The 18,680-nt window shown below is 52.1% G+C and overlaps 1 protein-coding gene across 3 annotated transcripts in view; it reads right to left on the bottom strand.

Moving 5' to 3' along the window:
- The window catches only part of SORCS2 (sortilin related VPS10 domain containing receptor 2), a 506,781-nt gene that overhangs the window by 125,470 nt on the left and 362,631 nt on the right, over positions 1-18,680 (bottom strand). Inside the window, exon 4 of one of the 3 annotated variants that reach the window (XM_059923655.1) lies at positions 5,412-5,450. The exons of the other annotated variants lie outside the window; for them this stretch is intronic. Coding sequence (XP_059779638.1) covers positions 5,412-5,450 — 39 coding nt within the window. The remainder of the gene's footprint in view (positions 1-5,411; positions 5,451-18,680) is intronic. 3 annotated transcript variants of the gene reach the window in all.

The following is an 18,680-nucleotide window of genomic DNA, read 5'->3' as shown; positions in this document are numbered from 1 at the left end:
ATAGCCCCACCTTATTGTAACAGCCCCTCCCCTTACTGTAACAGCCCCTCCCCTTATTGTAACAGCCCCTCCCCTTATTGTAATAGCCCCTCCCCTTATTGTGATAGCCCCTCCCCTTATTGTAACAGCCCCTCCCCTTATGGTGATAGTCCCTCCCCTTATTGTAACAGCCCCTCCCCTTATGGTGATAGTCCCTCCTCTTATTGTGATAGTCCCTCCCCTTATTGTAACAGCCCCTCCCCTTACTGTAACAGCCCCTCCCCTTATTGTAATAGTCCCTCCCCTTATTGTAACAGCCCCTCCCCTTATGGTGATAGTCCCTCCCCTTATTGTAACAGCCCCTCCCCTTATGGTGATAGTCCCTCCCCTTATTGTGATAGTCCCTCCCCTTATTGTAACAGCCCCTCCCCTTATGGTGATAGTCCCTCCCCTTATTGTAACAGCCCCTCCCCTTATGGTGATAGTCCCTCCCCTTATTGTAACAGTCCCTCCCCTCAGTGTAACAGTCCCTCCCCTTATTGTAACAGTCCCTCCCCTTAGTGTAACAGTCCCTCCCCTTATTGTGACAGTCCCTCCCCTTATGGTGATAGTCCCTCCCCTTATTGTAACAGTCCCTCCCCTTATTGTAACAGCCCCTCCCCTTATGGTGATAGTCCCTCCCCTTATTGTAACAGTCCCTCCCCTTACTGTAATAGTCCCTCCCCCACTGTAACAGCCCGGCTCCGTTGTAATAGTCCCTCCCCCTATTGTAATAGCCTCTGCCCCGTTGTAAAAACCCCTCCTCCTGTCGCAATAGCCCCTCCCCCTACTGCATCAGCCCCATCCCCCGACTGAGACAGTTTTTTCAAATCAAGTCTCTCCTAAGTCTGGACTTATTTTTTATTTGACAGAGGAAATCCGCCCCCAGGCACAGCGCAGTGTCTCTTTCGCTGTGTGACACTGTGTCATGGCTCCTTGAGGTTTCCTACTGGGATTTTCCAAATTCAAAGAGCTGAGCCCCTTACTCTTTGAAAATCCCCGGGGCGACCTGTGAGCCCGGCACCACTTGAACAGGAGTTGAGTGCCGTCCTGCCGCCACAGGAAGGGTTGGACTGGCCTCTAGGGTCCCCCGACACCTGTCTACTCAGCTGCCCCGGGGTGGTGCATGCTGCCGGGTGCCAGGACATTTCCTGCAACTCCGGGTCGAGTGGGTGTGGACAGCGAAGACCCCAGCGCAGCGCCAAACCAGCGGAGCCTGGGAGGCCTGGGCAGAGACGCATGCATTCCCGAGAGCCACAAGGTACCGGAGCAGCTGGGCCCCAGCTGCTCCCCAAAGGAAGGCGGCTTCCTCCTAGAACGTTCCTTTTAAATTAGATTTAAAAATTAACGAGCTTGTCAGAGGGAGGATGGAAACGGGTTACTGCACAAGAGGAGAGAAAATTTGAAAGAACAGGTTCTTCCAGGCCAATTTACCCAGAATTGGGTATCTTTTTGAGCCTGCCAATTAAACAGCGCTTTCCCTGAGTCAAAGAGCTGAGTCTTGGCACCAAAGACACTCTGCAGACAGAATCTGCCACGCAGGTCTGGCCAGCCCCTATAAAAAGCCACCTGAGCAGAGAGCACTGCCTGTGCGTCAACCGGGAGAGGAAGCTGTCCTCCCGCGGAGGAGGCGTTAACCACGCCCGCTGCCTTTAGCGTCTCATCGGTTCCCTTCGCATCCTCTTTCCTCGCAGAAGGTCCTTGAACATCCCCCGTTGCACATATCTGCGCCAGGCTCACAAATCCACTCTTTAATAATATGCTTGGTTTCTGCTAATCCAACGTGGAGTTGTTTTATGCCTTCTGAAAGCAGCAGAACCGATTAAAAGGTGCAAAATGCTTCTGAGTCAAATCTGTGAGGAGGGGCGCTGCTCACGCCAGTGAAAGCCTCATTTGCAGTCATGCAGACTTAATAGACACCTGCCAGTTCCTGCAGCAGTAACGCAGGATGGGGGAGATGGAGAGAGCAGTGCTGGGCACTTGTGCCTCCCCCCAGGCCCAGGGCAACGCAGACGCCAGACCGCGACCCCCGAGGGCGGTCGCTGGCCTCCGCTCCTGGCGCACCATGAAATATCCAGGTGCAGCCCGGCACCGGGCACCTGGTAAGCATTCAGTGAGCACCTGTGAGCGCACGGACACTAGAATAAACAGACCCGCTGCCCACTGATACCGCTGTATAGGACAGCGAAGGGATGAGGAAGCCACAGAATCCTGGCATCCGGGTACTGTGGCAGAATAAGAAGTCTCTACTTGGTCTTTGTCCAGGTTCCTCCCACACAAGTCCTAAAATCTTGGGAATCTCCGGAGTGATAAGAGTTGCTTTCATATGCTAATGAGAGGATTGGGGGCTGGGGGTCCCTGGATAGTTTCAGGATGGGGGCTGGTCACCAGCAAGACCAAGGCGAGATTAGAGGGTCCGAACTGTCAACCTCCCCCCACCCTTGTCTCCAGCAAAGCGAGAAGGGCTGGAGCTTGAGTTCAATCACCAAGGGCCAAAGATGTAAGCAGTCGTGCCTACGTAATGAAGCCTCCATACAATCCCCAAACAGTGGGTTCCAGAGCTTCTTGGTTGGCGAACACATCCAGGTGCTGGGAAGCCCCCTACCCCACCCCCCCCAGAGCCCACCTTCAACTGCTTGTCCTGAGTTGTGTCCTTTATAACAAACCAGCAGGAGTAAGTGACGCTCTATTCTAGCTCCGTGAGTTATTCTAGCAAATGGTCAGCCCTGGGGAAGGGGGTGTGGGAAGCCCCTGAATTAGTAGCAGATCTGTCAGAAGCACAGGTGACAACCTGGGACTTGGAACCGTTGCCTGAAAGGGGGGCAGCTTTCTGCAGTGGAGCCCTTAACATGCGGGGTCTGTGCTGACCCCAGATGACAGTGTCAGAACTGAACGGAGAGCTGAGAGGTGGTGTTGGGGAGGGCGCCGCGCATTTGGCCTCACGTGTTGATCTGGTACAGCTCACGTCCCATCTCCTTCAGTCCTTGAAACAGCTTCTCGAAGTTGCCACTGTCATTGTCCTGATTTTGCAGATGGGGAAGCTGAGGCACCTGGACGATGCATCCCTTGAAGGAACAATGGCTAACGAGGGAGCATCAGAGCCCAGGGCACACCTCTTAGACGCTCAGAACTCCACCTGGAACCCCCGTGTAGGGCCGCTGTTGACGAGGAGAGCCCCCAACACCCCAAATCAGCACCCCCTCTGTGACCCACGAGAGAGATGGGCAGGCCTCCATTCATTCTGTAATTTCTGAAAGTGCATTCACTTTATTTCCCACTCAAGGCCACGTGCAGATCCTGCGGCAGGCGATGACCATTCGTGTTCGTGAACCCCACCGACACCGAGGCAGACAATTGCACCTGCTTTACTGATGGGGAAACGGAGGCACAGGGCGACTGAAGCTCAGGGGCCAAGGTGCTTCCCCAAGGCACACAGCTGTCGGCATCTGCACTGGGATGGGGGCCCAGCACCCTCACTCTGGGCAATCCATCCCATCCCTCTCTGTCCTTGTTTTATTAATATTTCCCTAGCGACCAGGGACATCTGAAGCCAGGAATTGAGTGTCTTTATTTCGGTATCACCTGATCTTTCCCAGGTCCAGGCAGACAAACGTGCTCAAGAAAGGCCTAATAAACGAACAAACTGAAAACTGCCTCGAAGTGGAAAATGTCAGGATGGTTCCCATAAACGCCCGTCTGGTCTGCCCTCTGTGCTTCGTGAGCAGTGATTCTCCACGTGGCATCTTCTCCTGCACAGGCTCCCAAGAGGGGCAGAGGTATCGCTGCAGTTGACGAGTCTACCCATAATGACAGTATGATTCGTTTAAAATTGGGCAATTTCTGTACAGTAAGTTACAACGGCTCAGCTGCAGGCTCCTGTATTAATTGGCGAATGGCATCTCCGCCTGCTACTGCAGAGTCTGGCCTTGTTTTCTTTGTCCCCTGGGGCCACCCCGCCTCACAGACGCCCTCGGGGCGGCCCGGTCTCTGCAGGGCTCTAAGCAGCATCACGTGGAACCGATCTGGTCTTTCAAGGGCTGTGAGGCCCGGCCAGAGGCGAAGATGGCAGAGCCAACACTTGGAGAGTGAGAGGCAGGGGACCAGGACAGCTGGGTGAACTTATGCCCCCGCCGCCCCAGGATGAGTCCATTTGTGATGACATCGACAGATGTTCTTGCCCCTTGATTACAGGCACCTGCAGCAGACTGCATTTTCCAGCAACGACTGCTGTGGTATCTCCCACCTCACCTGCTCTTGTGACGCGTGACCTGGCCGCTCCCCCACTAAGTGGCAGAGTCTCTTTCCCCTCCCCTGATTCTGGGCTGGGCTTGGTGACTTCCTTGGCCAAAGGAATGCAGCAGAAGTGATGTTCCAGGGCTTCTGAGGCTTGATCGTAAGAAGTCTTTCACGTCTGTCTGGGCCTCTCGAGATGCTTAGAAATGTTCCCTCTCAGAACTGAGCCACCAGGACACCCAAGTCAATGCAGAGGTCACATATAGGTGTATACGTGCTCCAGTGGAAGTCCAAATGAGCCCTCAGCCAACTGCCGATGTCAACTGAGGGGGCAACCTCGTCCAGCCCAGTCGAGCCTTCAGATGAGAGCAGCCCAGCCAACATCCAACCAAAACTACATGGGAGACTCAAGCAAGAGCCTCTCAGCTGAGCCCCGTCAACCCACAGAACCCTGGGAGACAAGGACGAATTGGTGTTTTAAGCCAGCAAGTTTGGTGCTTTGTTATGCAGTGGTACAGAACCAGAGCAGCCCCTGTAAACTGGCATTTACTTTCAAGTGGGGAAATTTCTAGCATTTATGGTACACCTACCAGGAGCCAGACATTCTGCTTGGTGGTTTATGTCATTCATTCATTCGTTCATTCATTCAACAAATCCTCACGATATTATGAAATAAGGATTATATTTTAGAAAGGATAGGCTAGGTTTGGCTGCAAATTCAGGCTGCAGTCCCAGCGACCTGACACATCAAAGGTTTCTGTGTTGTTTGTGCCACGTGTCAGTCGAGGGCTGACAAAGGCTCTGCTCCACACAGCCATGCCGGGGTCCAGGCCAGCAGAGGCTCTGCTCTCTGGACCCTTGCCCTTCCCAGTCGTTAGATGGGGAGGGGGATTGGAGATTTGCACGTGGGCTTTTCATGGTGCTCCCCTGGAAGAGACCCCCATGACTTCCCTTCCCACATGGCCACACCTGCTGTGAGGGGCTGGGGAGCTCCAATGTCCACAAAGCCTAAGGAAAGGTGAACCGGAGGTGGGGGAAGCGCTAGAAACGTCGGCCCCTCTGTTCTCCTGCTCTATTCAAGGGGCGGGGGAATGCCCAGGCTGGGGAGCCCAAGTTCATTACTGTGGTCACAGGATTAGTGAGTTGGTTGCAGAACTGACCTGTTTGGCTCCAGATACACCAGTGTATCCCGGTGCAGGCTGCACTTTAAAAAAAAAAAAAAAAGATAATCATTAGAGTAGCAACAGAGGGCTGAAAGCGGCCAGTTGGTGGAGCCCACAAAAATAATGAACAGGACCAGCGTTATAAACAACAGAGCCCTGGAGAAAATGAAAGGGGCTTTGTTGAGAGGTCTAAACCAGAGGCTGGTCTTTTCAAACTATAAAGAAGAGAAGCTCAAGGCTGCGTGTAGTGTTGAAAAACCTCAAGCATGACAGCCCGGCGGTTTCCTGGTTGCTTTGCCAATTTAAAGGAGGCTTTTTTCCCTCACCCGCAGCCTGCTGGGGTTTTCTGTTTGTCTGCTGAAATGGCCCCATATTACCCTTTGAGGAGGTCTTGAATGTCCCTTGGAGGCTGACACAGAAGCCCAGAGAAATGGAACCGCTGATCCGAGTGCCCCAGATAAAAGTAGACACGGCCGGAGGAGGGCAGCGGGCGTTTGTAGGAAACCCACCCACCCGTCCGTGGGGTGGGCACCCCTGACCAGAGACCCGCGGGGCTGCAGGCCTGCCCCGGGATTCCAGGGCCTTGGGGCTGCTTCGGGAAGCCCTGCGGGGTAGGGCGGGGGTGGGATAGGATTTGCATCAAATCTAACACCGCCTGCCCCAATACCGTCTTCAGTCCTCGCGAGCCAGCTTCCAGAGGGCTGCTGGCAGGAGCCTATAAACGGCCGAGGGCTGACGGGGCTGGAGGCTCAGCCCCACGAACCCACCCCAACCCTCCAACCCCCCGCCCGCCGAGTTAGGACGACTGTCTGCTCCTGCCGGGCCCAGGGCTGCAGTTTCCTGTATTAATGGCTGAACTTGGGCCTCACTAGCTGTGCCGAAAACCACCCCCCACCAAAAGCCTTCCAGAAGCTCCTCCGGAGATTTCCCCCCCGGACCAGATGAAGCAGAGGGGCTGCCAGTCTTGGAGGGGCTCCAAACAGCTCCCAGGCTGGGCTGCAAAATGGAATGGCAGCTCTGTGGGTTGGTGCAACGTCTTAGGCTGTGGACACACCCGCAGGAAGGCGGAGGCGGGAGGGAGAAGGGGAGGGAAGAAACGTGAGGTGGTTTGGAAGAGGGAGGGAAGAGGAAGTGGAAGCAGGAGTGGGAGAGCCGTTTGGAAGGACAGAGGGAGGGAGGACAGAGAGAGAGCGTGGCTGGGTCCAGTCCCGGCTTCACCGCCATGAGCCTGGGGGCTCTTTCAACTTGTCTCCCCGACGGAGAGCCGGCCTCTGGACAGGATGTATCACTGAGCGGCCTAGGGTCAGAAAACATGGCCACGCTAACATCATGTCTGCAAAACCACTTTTGGATTTAAACTGCCGGCAAGCTGCAAAGAAGATATTCTCTACATTTCAAAGATAAGAAAGTTAACTCATTGAAATACAGTGATGCCTTAGTGTTCTATTGCTCCCATGACAAATGACCACAAGCCGAGTGGCTTAAGACAAGACACGTTTATTATTTTACGGTTCTGAAGGTCAGAAGTTGAACACGGTCTCGCTGAGCTAATGTCAAGGTGTGGGCAGGGCTGAGCTCCTTCCGGAAGCTCCAGGGAGAATCCGTTTCCTTGCCTTTTCCAGCTCCCAGGGGGACCTGCATTCCTTGTATTTCTTGGCTCATGGCCCCCACCTCCATCTTCAAATCCAGTAATGCACACGGCTCTGCCATTCTTACAAGTCACGTCTCCCTCCAACCAGGCCCAGAAACGATCTCTGCTTTTAAGGACCGGTGTGAGAGGATGGGGCCACCACGATCCTCTGGGATCATCCTTCTGCCACGTCAGGTGACACAGGTACAGGTTCCAGGAAAGAGGGGCCATGACTCTGCCTTCCAAAGTGGGCTCTACCAACAGTGTGTAAATATGAAGCCAAATGCCAAACAGCTGTGCTCATGCTTAGGCTGGTTTTCTGCTCACAAACTGTCAGGTGGGAAAGGGGTGTGGGACCCAGTTTATCCAGGGCAACCTCTCCCGTGGACAGAGCATGAGGCTAAGAGCTCAATTCAAATCCACTCAACTCACTTCCGCAGGTATTTGCCGTGAGCCTCCTATGCTGGGGGCACCGTTAGGCAACCATTGCCCTGTGCCCCTGGTGGGAGCTCGGTGACTTCCGTGGATCGGACAAGTGAATGGAGGTCTCCAGGGCAGTAAAGGGTCACAGGATGAGGTGATGCTGAGCCCAGCCCCATTCCCTATTAGCAGCGTGTCTTTGCCAGTTTCTCTCCCGCCTCAGTTTCCACATCTCAAAAATGGGTACGTTTATCTACCTCCCTCATCCACTGTGTTTGGATGTGATAAAGCATGTGAAAATGATTCACAATGGACCCAGCGCCCCACTCCCAGCTCCTGTGAGGAGAGTCAAGCCCCTGAACTCCCAGACTGTTCACAAGCCCTTCCCTCCTTAGAGTTAGCAAGTAACAAAGAGAATCCAATTGGCAAGATGAAAGCGCAGCCATGAATATGCATGCCTCATTGAGTAATCAAACACCCCAAGTCCCTTCCAGAAGAAGGGATCACGGCGTAATTTTCCGCCACATACTTAAATTCAAATTAGTCATTATTTAATATTGGGACAGATCGCCGGAGAAGGTCGTGTTTTCAGTTTAATGTTTCTTAAGAAGCAAGGCTGACTCCCCAGTAGGGTACACATGCCCCAGTAATGCCGTGTTTCTTTCTCTTGTTCTACTCATGCTGAAGAGATGCACCCTGGAAACAGCGGTAAACGGCCACTCCCACTCCCGGCTTCCTTTTCTCAACGTCCTGCCAGCCCTTTCCCTCCACGTCTCCAGCCTCCTCCAGTGGCACCATCTCTCCCCCCCGACCCACCCCGGTTCACGCACAGATCTGCCGAATCTTCCTGTTTGTCTCCAGACAAATCCAGACCATCTGGGTTCAAATCCTGCTCTGCCATTTCCCAGCTGTGTGACCTCAGTTATATTACTTAACCTCTCTGAGCCTCAGTTTCCTCATCTGTCAAAGGAGGATAATAGTAGTTCCTACTGCTTAGGTCACTGTGAGGATTACTATATGCAAGATGCTTAGAAAGGTGCTTATCCAAGGGTCACACCCATAAATGTCACCTATTACCGCATGCTATTATTGTTGTTATTACTAATACAGCCAGCCATCAATACAAATATTCCATGCCCTAAGTCTCTCCCAACCTCTCCGCCCTCATTGTCAATGTCAGATTTCACCCCTGGGCTATTGCAATGGCCTAACTGGCCTCCTACATGGAATTTGTGGGCTCCGACCAGGAGGAGCCCAGACTCTTTGACACAGCGTTCAGGGTCCTCATAATCTCACCCTGCCCTGCTGGATGCTTCATCCCACCCCTCCCTCTCCTGCCCGTGCACTAGACTCACTGGGAGGCGCCCCATCTCCCAAACAGGCTACACTCTTTCAGTACTCTGTGTCTTTGCACATGCTGTTCCCTGGGCCCACAATGCTTATCCACTTATCTCTGAATTGCCAGTGACCCCCCCCAGAGAAGCAACTTCATTTTCACGTCCTCTGTGAAGTGTCCCAACCCGGGCTGTGTTAGTAGCCAGCTCCTCTGTGCTCGGAGAGAAAAGGAACAGAACAAAATGAAAGCAAAATAATACAGAAATCTTTCCCACACCACTGTCTGAGCGTTCACCGCACTGTGTTGTGGATGGATGGATGGATGGATGGATGGATGGACACGTGTCCGTCTTCTCTACCAGCTCCTTCTCCTCCAAGGCAGGAGTCCTGACTAGTTTCTCTCTGAAGGCACGTCTAACACCAATTTTCCAAGATGGAAAATAAAGGCCTTTACAAGGACTTGTACACCAACTACTGTCTGTGGACAAGGCAAGCCCTTGCAAGTCCCCTGAAGTGCAGTCAGAAGGGGGTCTTCAACCACAGACAAACCTTGGTCCTCTGGGTATCATTCAGCAGATTCCAAACTGGGTTCCCAGCTGCAGCTCCCTTAGGACCAGATCGACCCTAAAATGTGCAGGGGCCAGAGCGAACCCCAGGGCCTGCTCCCTGAGCCCAGCGACCCCAGGACACATGGAGACATTTCCAGGTATAAGAGGCCACCTACTCAGAGTCCAAGTTAAAATACAGCCTTTCCTTCTAATAAAAAACAAACCAGCAGCCACATGTTCCATCAACCTATAGAAACCCAAGGCCAGCTTCGCCCACGACATTTCACAGCCCCAAGCTGCCTCTGGCATGACACTTGAGAGATGGGACGTCACTGCGGCTTGGCTGCTGAAACAAAAGAAAGGATTTGCTGACCCCAGAGGATGCTCGCTAATCAGCCAGTTCCTTATGCAGAGAGACCAGACGGGCGGCCGTTCTCATGCCTGCTCGCTCCTCTCCCTGGGGACCCCGGATGGAGGACAGAGGACATCGCAGGCTGTCAGACAGCCAGGAAAACTCTGTCTCTGGGAGCTGCGACAAATCCTCAGGGCCACTTTTTACAGTTAAAGAAACTGGTTTTAAAGTCCTGATAAAGTGCATTCTGTTGTTACAGAAAAGCAATTCATCTTTTTTCGTGGTTGGCACTGAGATGACAAATTGATTCTTTAAAAAAAATATCTGCTCCGTATCCCTGAGGACAGTCCAGCTCGTAAGACACGGCACTCAAGGGAGAGGGTGCTGGAACTCTCCCAGCACAGGTTAGATCTGCTCGGAGGACCCCGCCAACCCGGGCAGGGGTCGGGCCAGCTGAGCTGCTGTCATCCTGATAGCCCCATGGGCAGGAAGCGGAGGTGTCAGGACAGAGTCTCCCTGACTGGCTGCTTCCTATTTTCAAAGTGATGGGGAGACAGGCAAACAGGCTGGAGCCAGCCTGAAGTGGTACCCACCTTCTCCCCTGCTGTGAGAGCCAGACTGGGGTGCCTGGCGGGGGTGGGGGGTGACTCCAGGCACAGTGGGTCGCTATGGAAACCCTGCAGGCAACCGCCTTGGGCCTCACCAACCCACCGCCCCATGGACCAAGTACCTGCTTGAACATGGTCCCCACTGTCAGAGAGGAGACCCGGGCTCACCTCAAGGTCGCAGAGCAGCTGAGCAGGTGGCAGTTACCCACAACCCAGAAACCCTCAGCCCACCTCCTCTTCCAACCCAGACCAACACCACAATCCGGAGACCCGACATCTGAGAGCCGAAGGACGTCCGGCCACCACCCAAGACTAGACACATTTCCACGACATTGTTCCAAGGGGTCGCCTGGCCTCTGTTGTACACCTCTCGGGACAGGGCATTCGCTCCCTCCCGACACTGCACGCCCCATCTCTGAACACCTGTAGCTGCTAAGGGGTTGTTCTTCATTTCCGGCTGAGGTCTTGCTTCTCTGTCGCTCCCAGCCATCTGTCCCCAGTTCAGATCAGAGTGGCCTTTGGAGGGAAGAGCATGGGCCCTGGATGCCTCGTGCTGGGTTCAAATCCCCCTCTGCCATTTATCGGTTGAATGAGCTCAGGTGAGTTACTCAATATCCCTGGGCCTCAGTTTCCTCTTCCTGGGACGGGGATAATAGTGGTCCTTGCCTCGCAGGGCTGCCCTGAGGGTTGAATGTACTCCTGTGGGTGTTTAGAACTGGACCTAGGTACTGACATCCATCACAGAGGCCCCTGGCATCACACGGAGGCTCACAGACCTTCAACACTGTTAAAGAATAATGTTTATCTGAGATATAAATCCCCAAAGAATTAAAACCAAACAAATACATGCACATTTACAGCAGCACCGTTCACAAGAGCCAAAAGGTGAAACAACCCACGTGTCCGTCAGTGGATTTAGTGGATACACAAAATGCAGCATATTCGTGCAATGTAATACTACTCGGTCATAACAAGAAGTGAAGTTGTGACACTTGCTACAACACGGGAGAGGCTCAGAAACCTGAAGCTAAATGAAAGAAACCAGACGCCCAAGGCTACCTATTCTGTGACCCCATTTCTATGCAAGGTCCAGAACAGGCAAATCCAGAGAGACAGAGAGCAGACGACCGGTTGCTGGCGGTGGGAGGGGCTGCTTCCTGGGGGCAGACTGTTCTTCCAGGGAGATGAACATTTCTTGGAACTAAATACAAGTGGTGATTGCACAACCCCGAGAATGTACTAAATGCCACAGAATTGTTCACTTGAAATGGTTAATTGTATGTTAAGTGAATTTCACCTCAATTAAAAAAAAAAGAATATTATAGAGAGAGTGATAGAGATATAGGTCTAGTCCTTTCTCTCCAATTAGAAGAGACACGTTAGTTATTGATGATATAAGAAAAAATGTAAAGTGGAAAATGAAAATGAGATATATTCATATATGGAGGCATTTTGTCTTTTTCTTGGTACACATATCTTACTTTTGGTAAATTAGGAGACGGACATGCATACTTTCGGTTCCAGCTTTTTCACTCAGGTACGTTCCTGGGGTCTTAAACATTCTTCGAAACATGCTTCTAAGCAACTGGACACTTAGCCCTCGTGTGGACTCAGCACAACTGTTTAACTTGGCCTGTGTTTATCTTCAGAGGGGCTGAGATAAAGCCCCTCTGAAGCGGCCACGTGGAGAAGCGTGGTGTCGTGTGGTGAGCCCGGCACCACGCTTCTCCACGGCAGTGTCCAGCACAGGATGCAGGCCACATTGTCATCCACTGGTGACCTGCAAAGGAGGGAGGGGACAGCAGGAGCGGCGCCGGCGTCAGCCAGTACAGACCTGGGTCTGCCAAGCTGTCCCTCTTCACAGTCAAGGATGCTTTTCTGAGAAAGGGACCTCAAATCCGCTCACTTGGGACTCTAGACAAACCACTCACCTGCCTTTCATCGCATCTCTCATCCCTCCCGAGATCTGGGGGAAGGAGTGGGGTCTGAATCTCTGAGTACTTCTTGCTTGCCTCTGAGGGCTGAGTGTCACTTGCTGTTTTTATTATTTTTAGCTCTGAGCATGGCCTGGCTGGCTTTGGGGATGTCAGCCGAGCAGCCAGTGGAGGACTGGGGGTGGGGTGTCCGTGGTCGCCTTCCCTCTGGGAGAAAGATGGGGGCATGTGAGGAGGGTGAGGGAGGCCCTACTATGCACCCAGCAGAGCTGGGGAAGAGATTTCTGCTCTTGCATTGTGTTGTAAGAAAAGATTACTCCTAATAATACTGGTCTTTATACATGAAGTACTGGAGGTGTTTGAGCTTTGTTCTAAGGAATTAGCCAATATAATTCCCATCACAACACTGGGAAGAAGCAACCGTCATCATCCTCATTTTACAGACGAGGAAACTGAGGCACAGAGAGGTGAAGTGACTTGCCCAAGGTCACACAGCAGAGCCAGAGCTCACACGAACCCGTCTGGCTGCACTGCCGTCCTTGACTCTCCACTGCATAGCCCTAACCCTGTGGGACCAGGGCTTTCTGAGGTCCAGCCTTCCCCCACCCTGTGATTACTGACGGCCACCACGGGAATCACAGCAGAAGTCCACAGAAAACGAGCCCATTGCTGCATCTTGAGCACCGCTTGAGCTCAGATACTGGCAGATAAGCTTCCTGGCTGTCAGTGGGAGCCGCTGTCCCACAGTCTCCCCATCCTCGTCCTTGTTGTTGTGACGGGAGCATGTTATGTGGAAAGGAAAGCTTGGGGACTTGTTAATTGCCTGCAATTAATTACCTGTGGGACAGCGCAAAACAACATGCAGAGCGAGGCAGATGGAGAGATGCTGGTCGTATTTTTCCTTCTTTTTTGGCAGGAAAAGAGCAAGGATCAAGAATTGGATACTCTTGGCTTCCAGCCCCTGGCTGGCCACTTGTGTAGGTGTGACCGTCTCCGAGGCTCCATCTCTTTATGGAGAAATGGGATCAAGAAGACGGTCCGCCTTGCCAGCTCCAAGGTCCCAGTGTTATCTTCAGCGTCGGGGGCTTGGCTGCCGTGCTCTGTGGGCGGATCTCAGAGCCTGTGCACAGACGGGGCCTCGGAACACTCCAGCCTTTCCAATTCATGCCCGTCAGGAACGGCAGGGGCTGTTTTGATGTGGCTGGAGCACTGCCCCAGACCTTCCCATCAGACTCTCTCTTGCTAAATCTCCTGGGTGACAAAAGCTCTCCAGGAGCAGGTGACAGGAGCCGGGGGCTCTGGTAAGGGGCCCGTCGCATCCTGGCAAGAGGCAGATGTCACCGTAGGGGCAGGGCACGCTGGGTCTGTAACTTCTCGTGAATTCTCCAAGACCAGAGAGGGGGACACACATCAAGGAGAGATGACCTCGGCCAGCGGAACTGTAGGTGCCACGGAGCACACGAAACAAGGCTGCAAATGCTGAAACTCCCTGACAGGGCCCCGAGGACCCGAGCGGCTCAGACCCAAGTGGATAGCGGGTGGGGCTAAGCAAACCCACACCTCCCTTCTGCTATGGGTAACGTTCTCCTTTGTCAAAGATGGGTAAATAGAAAAACAGAAGGAAAAACTAGCATGGCGCTTGTGAAAGAATGCCACAGCCGAGTTAAAGGAACATTATCCTGAAAATTCAGAGAAAGACATTCTCTCTGAAAAGGACTTACCTCCAAAACCTGGGTAACATGTAAGGAAACTTCCAGCTGGCATCCTCAGGAGGATGTGAGAACATAACGGGCTTTCAGAAAGAGGAGACTGAAAGGAAAACCTCAGGGTAAGAGTGGGATTTAAATTGTCAAGGGGGGCAGGCAGAGAAGGTAGATGTCGAAAAAGAAATCAGGGATATTCAGAAATGCTTGTGAAACTCTCCCAGAAGGTAGCAGAAGAAGACAGACAAATTAAATTAACAGGAGAGAAAAGTGGCCTTAAAGATTAGAGCCGGGGATCCATCCTCAAAATCGTAAGTGTTCCTAAGCAGCGAGAACAATTGTAAAGGAGAGATCACCAAAGGCAAAGAAGGAATCTTACAGGTCGAAGCAGCTCAGTTCAGCTCAGCCAGGACAAAGAGAGGAAGCGAAGGTCAGACCCATCCTCGCGAATGAAGACATTTAACCATAAGGAGGGGGAACATCTGACAAAATAAATGAACAATCAGATTGGTGAAAGGCGCCTCCACAATGCTAAGAATCAAGCAAGTCGAGCACCCCCTTTGGATGCTTGGGACAAGAGGGGTGACTCAAAAATCTATATTGGGGGCTTCCCTGGTGGCGCAGTGGTTAAGAATCCGCCTGCCAATGCAGGGGACACGGGTTCGAGCCTTGGTCCGGGAAGATCCCACGTGCCGCGGAGCAACTAAGCCCGTGCGCCACAACTACGGGACCTGCGTTCTAGAGCCCGCGCGCAGCAATGAAGACCTAACGCAGCCAAAAAAGAAAATAAATAAGTAAATTTATATTAAAAAAGAGCTATATCTTCTACATTAAAAAAAAAAAATCTATATTCACAAGTTGTCATTCAGTGGAGTCAATAAAAGAAACTCCCAGAATGCACGGCCAACCCACAAAGTCAGAACCTGACTTTGTCACCATTGCTGTCAATGTGCCTTATCTCGGCACGACCCGCACACTCATCCTGACACAGTCTTCAGCATGAATTCCAGCCAATCCAAAGGTGATTCACAACTACCTCCAGAGTGGGAGGGACTGGAATAAAAACCACTGTGAAAAGCCATTCACCTATACGGCTGCCTTCACGATGGTAGCAAATACAATTACAAAACACTGAAAACGCTGCAAGTAATTCTCGAATGCAAAGATGTATGATGAAAAAGGAATAATTCAATGACCGTCATCTATAGATTGTGTCTGCAACCCCCGGGGTCCTGTGATAGTCCAGTTATCTGTTCTGGAGTTTCAGCCGCGCTGGGACACAAGAGACACACAGAAAGATGGGGGAAGTGATTTGCCTGATGTGGGGAGGAGCGCTGTCCATGAGGGTTTGCCTTCTCTGGCTGCTTCTGTGACCAGCGCTCCCCTCCCATGAGCTGGTCCAAACCCTTCCTTTGAAGTGCCACGGCTGCTGCAGGAGTGCGACCCCGTTAGGGGTGAAAGTTCAGCCAAACCCCCCGTCTTCCTCAGAGAAGCCACGACCCCACATCAGGGAGATGCAAGAGCCTCCACAGCCCATTACGTCCGTTTTCTGCTGTGGAAAATATGGCCCGAAGGGGGAAATTACATTCTTCACTTTCATACTCTCAGATCTTTGCTTTCCTCTCCCTGATCTTCTTGTGCCTCCAACAAAGCAATTTTGAGGACCTATGACATATCGGACAAGAATGATGTCACTTCTCTCTCCCTCAGTGTGGGGATGTGGAGAAACAAAGTGGCACCAAGAATCACTACGAGATACTGACGACACAGGTGCACCTCGCTTTGCATTTTGCAACGTGCTTTCCTTATCTTGACATCCCTTAGCGCCTGGCATCGGAGGCTGCAAACAGAGTCCACATCATCAGGCAAATGACATTGACAATCTCAGTTCAACTGGGTGGCGGCAGCGTTTATTTCAGTTTGGAAACCTCACGTGCACTCTGTTGAGGGCTGCAGAACTATGACGCTCTCGGAACTCTGCCTGCAAACCTGCCCAGGCTTGGATTCACTCCCTCCAGTGGAGTCCAGCTGTGGTTTCGTGGTTTCGGCCCTGGGTTGGGGAGGGGAAATAGGCACGTGATCTCACTGGCACTTTTTGGGGCCGTGGAGGCAGCCTCATTCCCTGCAGTAGGAGCAGCAGAGGGACCGACTTGTTACCCCCAGAACCTGAATTATCCTCATTTCTGTCACTGTACAACCTTGAGCAAGTCCCTTACGTTCTCCAGACCTCAGCGTGCCCCCTCTAAGGTGAGGGCTGACACGGGAGCATCTAAGTTCCTGATTAGGACTAAATGTCTGTTAAGCATCTCTCTTCCAGCCTGCCGAGGCGTGGAAGCATCTTTTTCTGAAATGTACTCTCCGTTTCCAAAGCATGACGGGTGTTGGACACAGACCTAGCTGTAGGGTCGGGAGATGGTGCCTCCAGATTCCTAACTCCACTTTATCCATGCTCCCTCCATGTCCAACTCAGAGGCCACTGGAATTCCCATTCTCTTGTCACTGATAAGAAGGAATTCCTACTCCTTATCAGCGACAATGATTTGTTACTACTACTAATAACGGTTTATTCCACTGGCATTTCCGGAACGCCTGCCATGGGGCAGACACCATGTTAGGAGCCAGCGTGTGGACTGTGAATGAAGAAGACGAAGACACTGCTGTAATACAAACACTTGCACGTTAGCGTCTGCAAAGCATGGCCACAGACGCTGTGTCAGTCCGCCAAGCATCTGTCTCTGGAGCAGGTCTTACGAATCCTATTTTACAAATGAACGAGTGAGGACACCGAGACATCGGGGCTGCAAGTAAGACACAGCACATCAGAGGCGGAATCTGGGTCTCCTGGCCCCAGACCCTGTGCTCTCTGCACTGTACCGAGGCTGGTGATGAAACTGACCGCGTATGAGCCTCAAGGGGACAAGGACCCCTGGGCTGAGCGTGACGCCCAGGGTGTAGCTCTGCTTTGCTCTTACATGGCGGGTGACGTGTGCGAATCGAGTCCAGGTTTTAACCTGTTTAATTTAAGTCCTCTAGAGAGTGGAGAGAGGGGTTGGAATTCATAATAATGTCTTATCCAGAGCAAACCACTGTGTTGCCTGCACGCTCCCAAAAGCAAGCTCTCCAGTGGCACCCCTCACATCAGAAGGAAAGGAAGACTCGATACTTGGGAATCATTTCAAACCCTCGGACACACCTGAGGTGGGGTCAGCATGGTGACAGGCAGGTGTGCTGGGCCCTTCCACAACCCCTGCATCTTCGCACAGGGCAGCTGCTGTGTCAGGCTGACCCGTCTTTGATCTGCCTGTTGTCCCAGGCAGAGGTGCTTCTGGGCAATTCTCTGGAGCTGGGTTAACTTTGCCAAGGTTCTCAGGAACACAGAGCCAATTGTCTTCACGTCAACAAATGTGTATCGAGCATCTGCTCTGTGCCAGGTGCTGGGAAGCTACAGCCCCATGTTCAATGGATGAGCCCAGGGTGGGCGGAGACCTGACCTGAGGGGAGCCCATGCATAGGAAGGGCAGTGAAGTAGGGTGTGGGTGGCCGTGATCGAATGGACCACTCAGACTGCTTCTAGGCTAAAACCACAGCTGTAGCTGCTAATGGAACTGATTGGTCCAGGCAGCGGGTTCAGTGGGAAGGGGGCATTCAAGCAGGGGCTGCACACTCTCTTGCCGGACGTGGCATACCCATAGAGGGGGAAGTGGAAAGACATCAGTCATGCCTCGGGGTCTCCAAATCTCAAACTTCTGTGATCCTTTCATCTTTAACAATATTCTATGTGACAACACAAAGCCGTCTAGATGTCCAACTACCCAGTGATGGGTAAGTGAATTATCATATATGCATGGTTTATTTAACCATTTTATGTAAAGGATTGCTGAAGGCAGTGTGGTGCAATGGCAAGGTCATGGCCTTTGTCATCAGGCACCTACTGATTCAAAACCATCTCTGCCCCTTACTGAGCTGTGTGATCTAGGGCAATTTACTTACCCTCTCTGAGCTTCAGTTTCACGATCTGTAAAGTTGGGAATAATAACACTTTCACTTCAAAGTTCTTTTGTGTATTAGAATTAATGTTGTAAATACCTTAAGGTCATGCTGAGAACATAAAATGTCTCCAGTAAATGGCAGCTAACTGTAAAAATGGCTACACCATCATTATCTAAATCACAGACTATTTTGAAGCCATTAAAAGGATGCTTACAAAGCATTCTTAATAATATAGGGGAAAACTCATATGATGAAAATTCAGAGTATAAAAGTGTCTCAATGACATACTAAAGATTCCTAGAAAAAAGACAAGAAGGAAATATATCAAAATATTACAAGAGACCACCTCTAGGTGGTGGATTTACAGGTATAATACTATTTTCAGTGTTTGAGTTGTCTTCAGTAAGCAAGCGACGTGCAGGACTCAGGTTCAGGGTAGGTTTCTGGCAGCAGGAGTCCGTGCTCAGCACAGGAGGACCTGGCTGGGGCTCCTAAGGGCACCAACCAAGCGGCGTAGAGGCTTAGCTGGGTCAGTACCATGGACAGAGCCCAGGGCAGGCCCAAGCACTGGTCAGCATGGAGCTCCTGGCCCTGGCTGGGGAGGTTTGATGGGCCTCAAATGACCAGGTCCAGCCACCGTTAGGCAGGCTCCCCTCATAGCAAGTGCTTCTGTGCCCCAGATGTCATGCCAGCCAAGAAGACGACAGATGCCTCGTTTCTTCTTCAGGACAGAGTCTGCTGTAGTC

The sequence above is a fragment of the Balaenoptera ricei genome, chromosome 5, assembly GCF_028023285.1.
Source record: "Balaenoptera ricei isolate mBalRic1 chromosome 5, mBalRic1.hap2, whole genome shotgun sequence".
Taxonomy (NCBI): domain Eukaryota; kingdom Metazoa; phylum Chordata; class Mammalia; order Artiodactyla; family Balaenopteridae; genus Balaenoptera; species Balaenoptera ricei.
The sequence above is the reverse complement of the archived record's forward strand: the minus strand, read 5'-3'. Positions and strand labels throughout refer to the sequence as shown.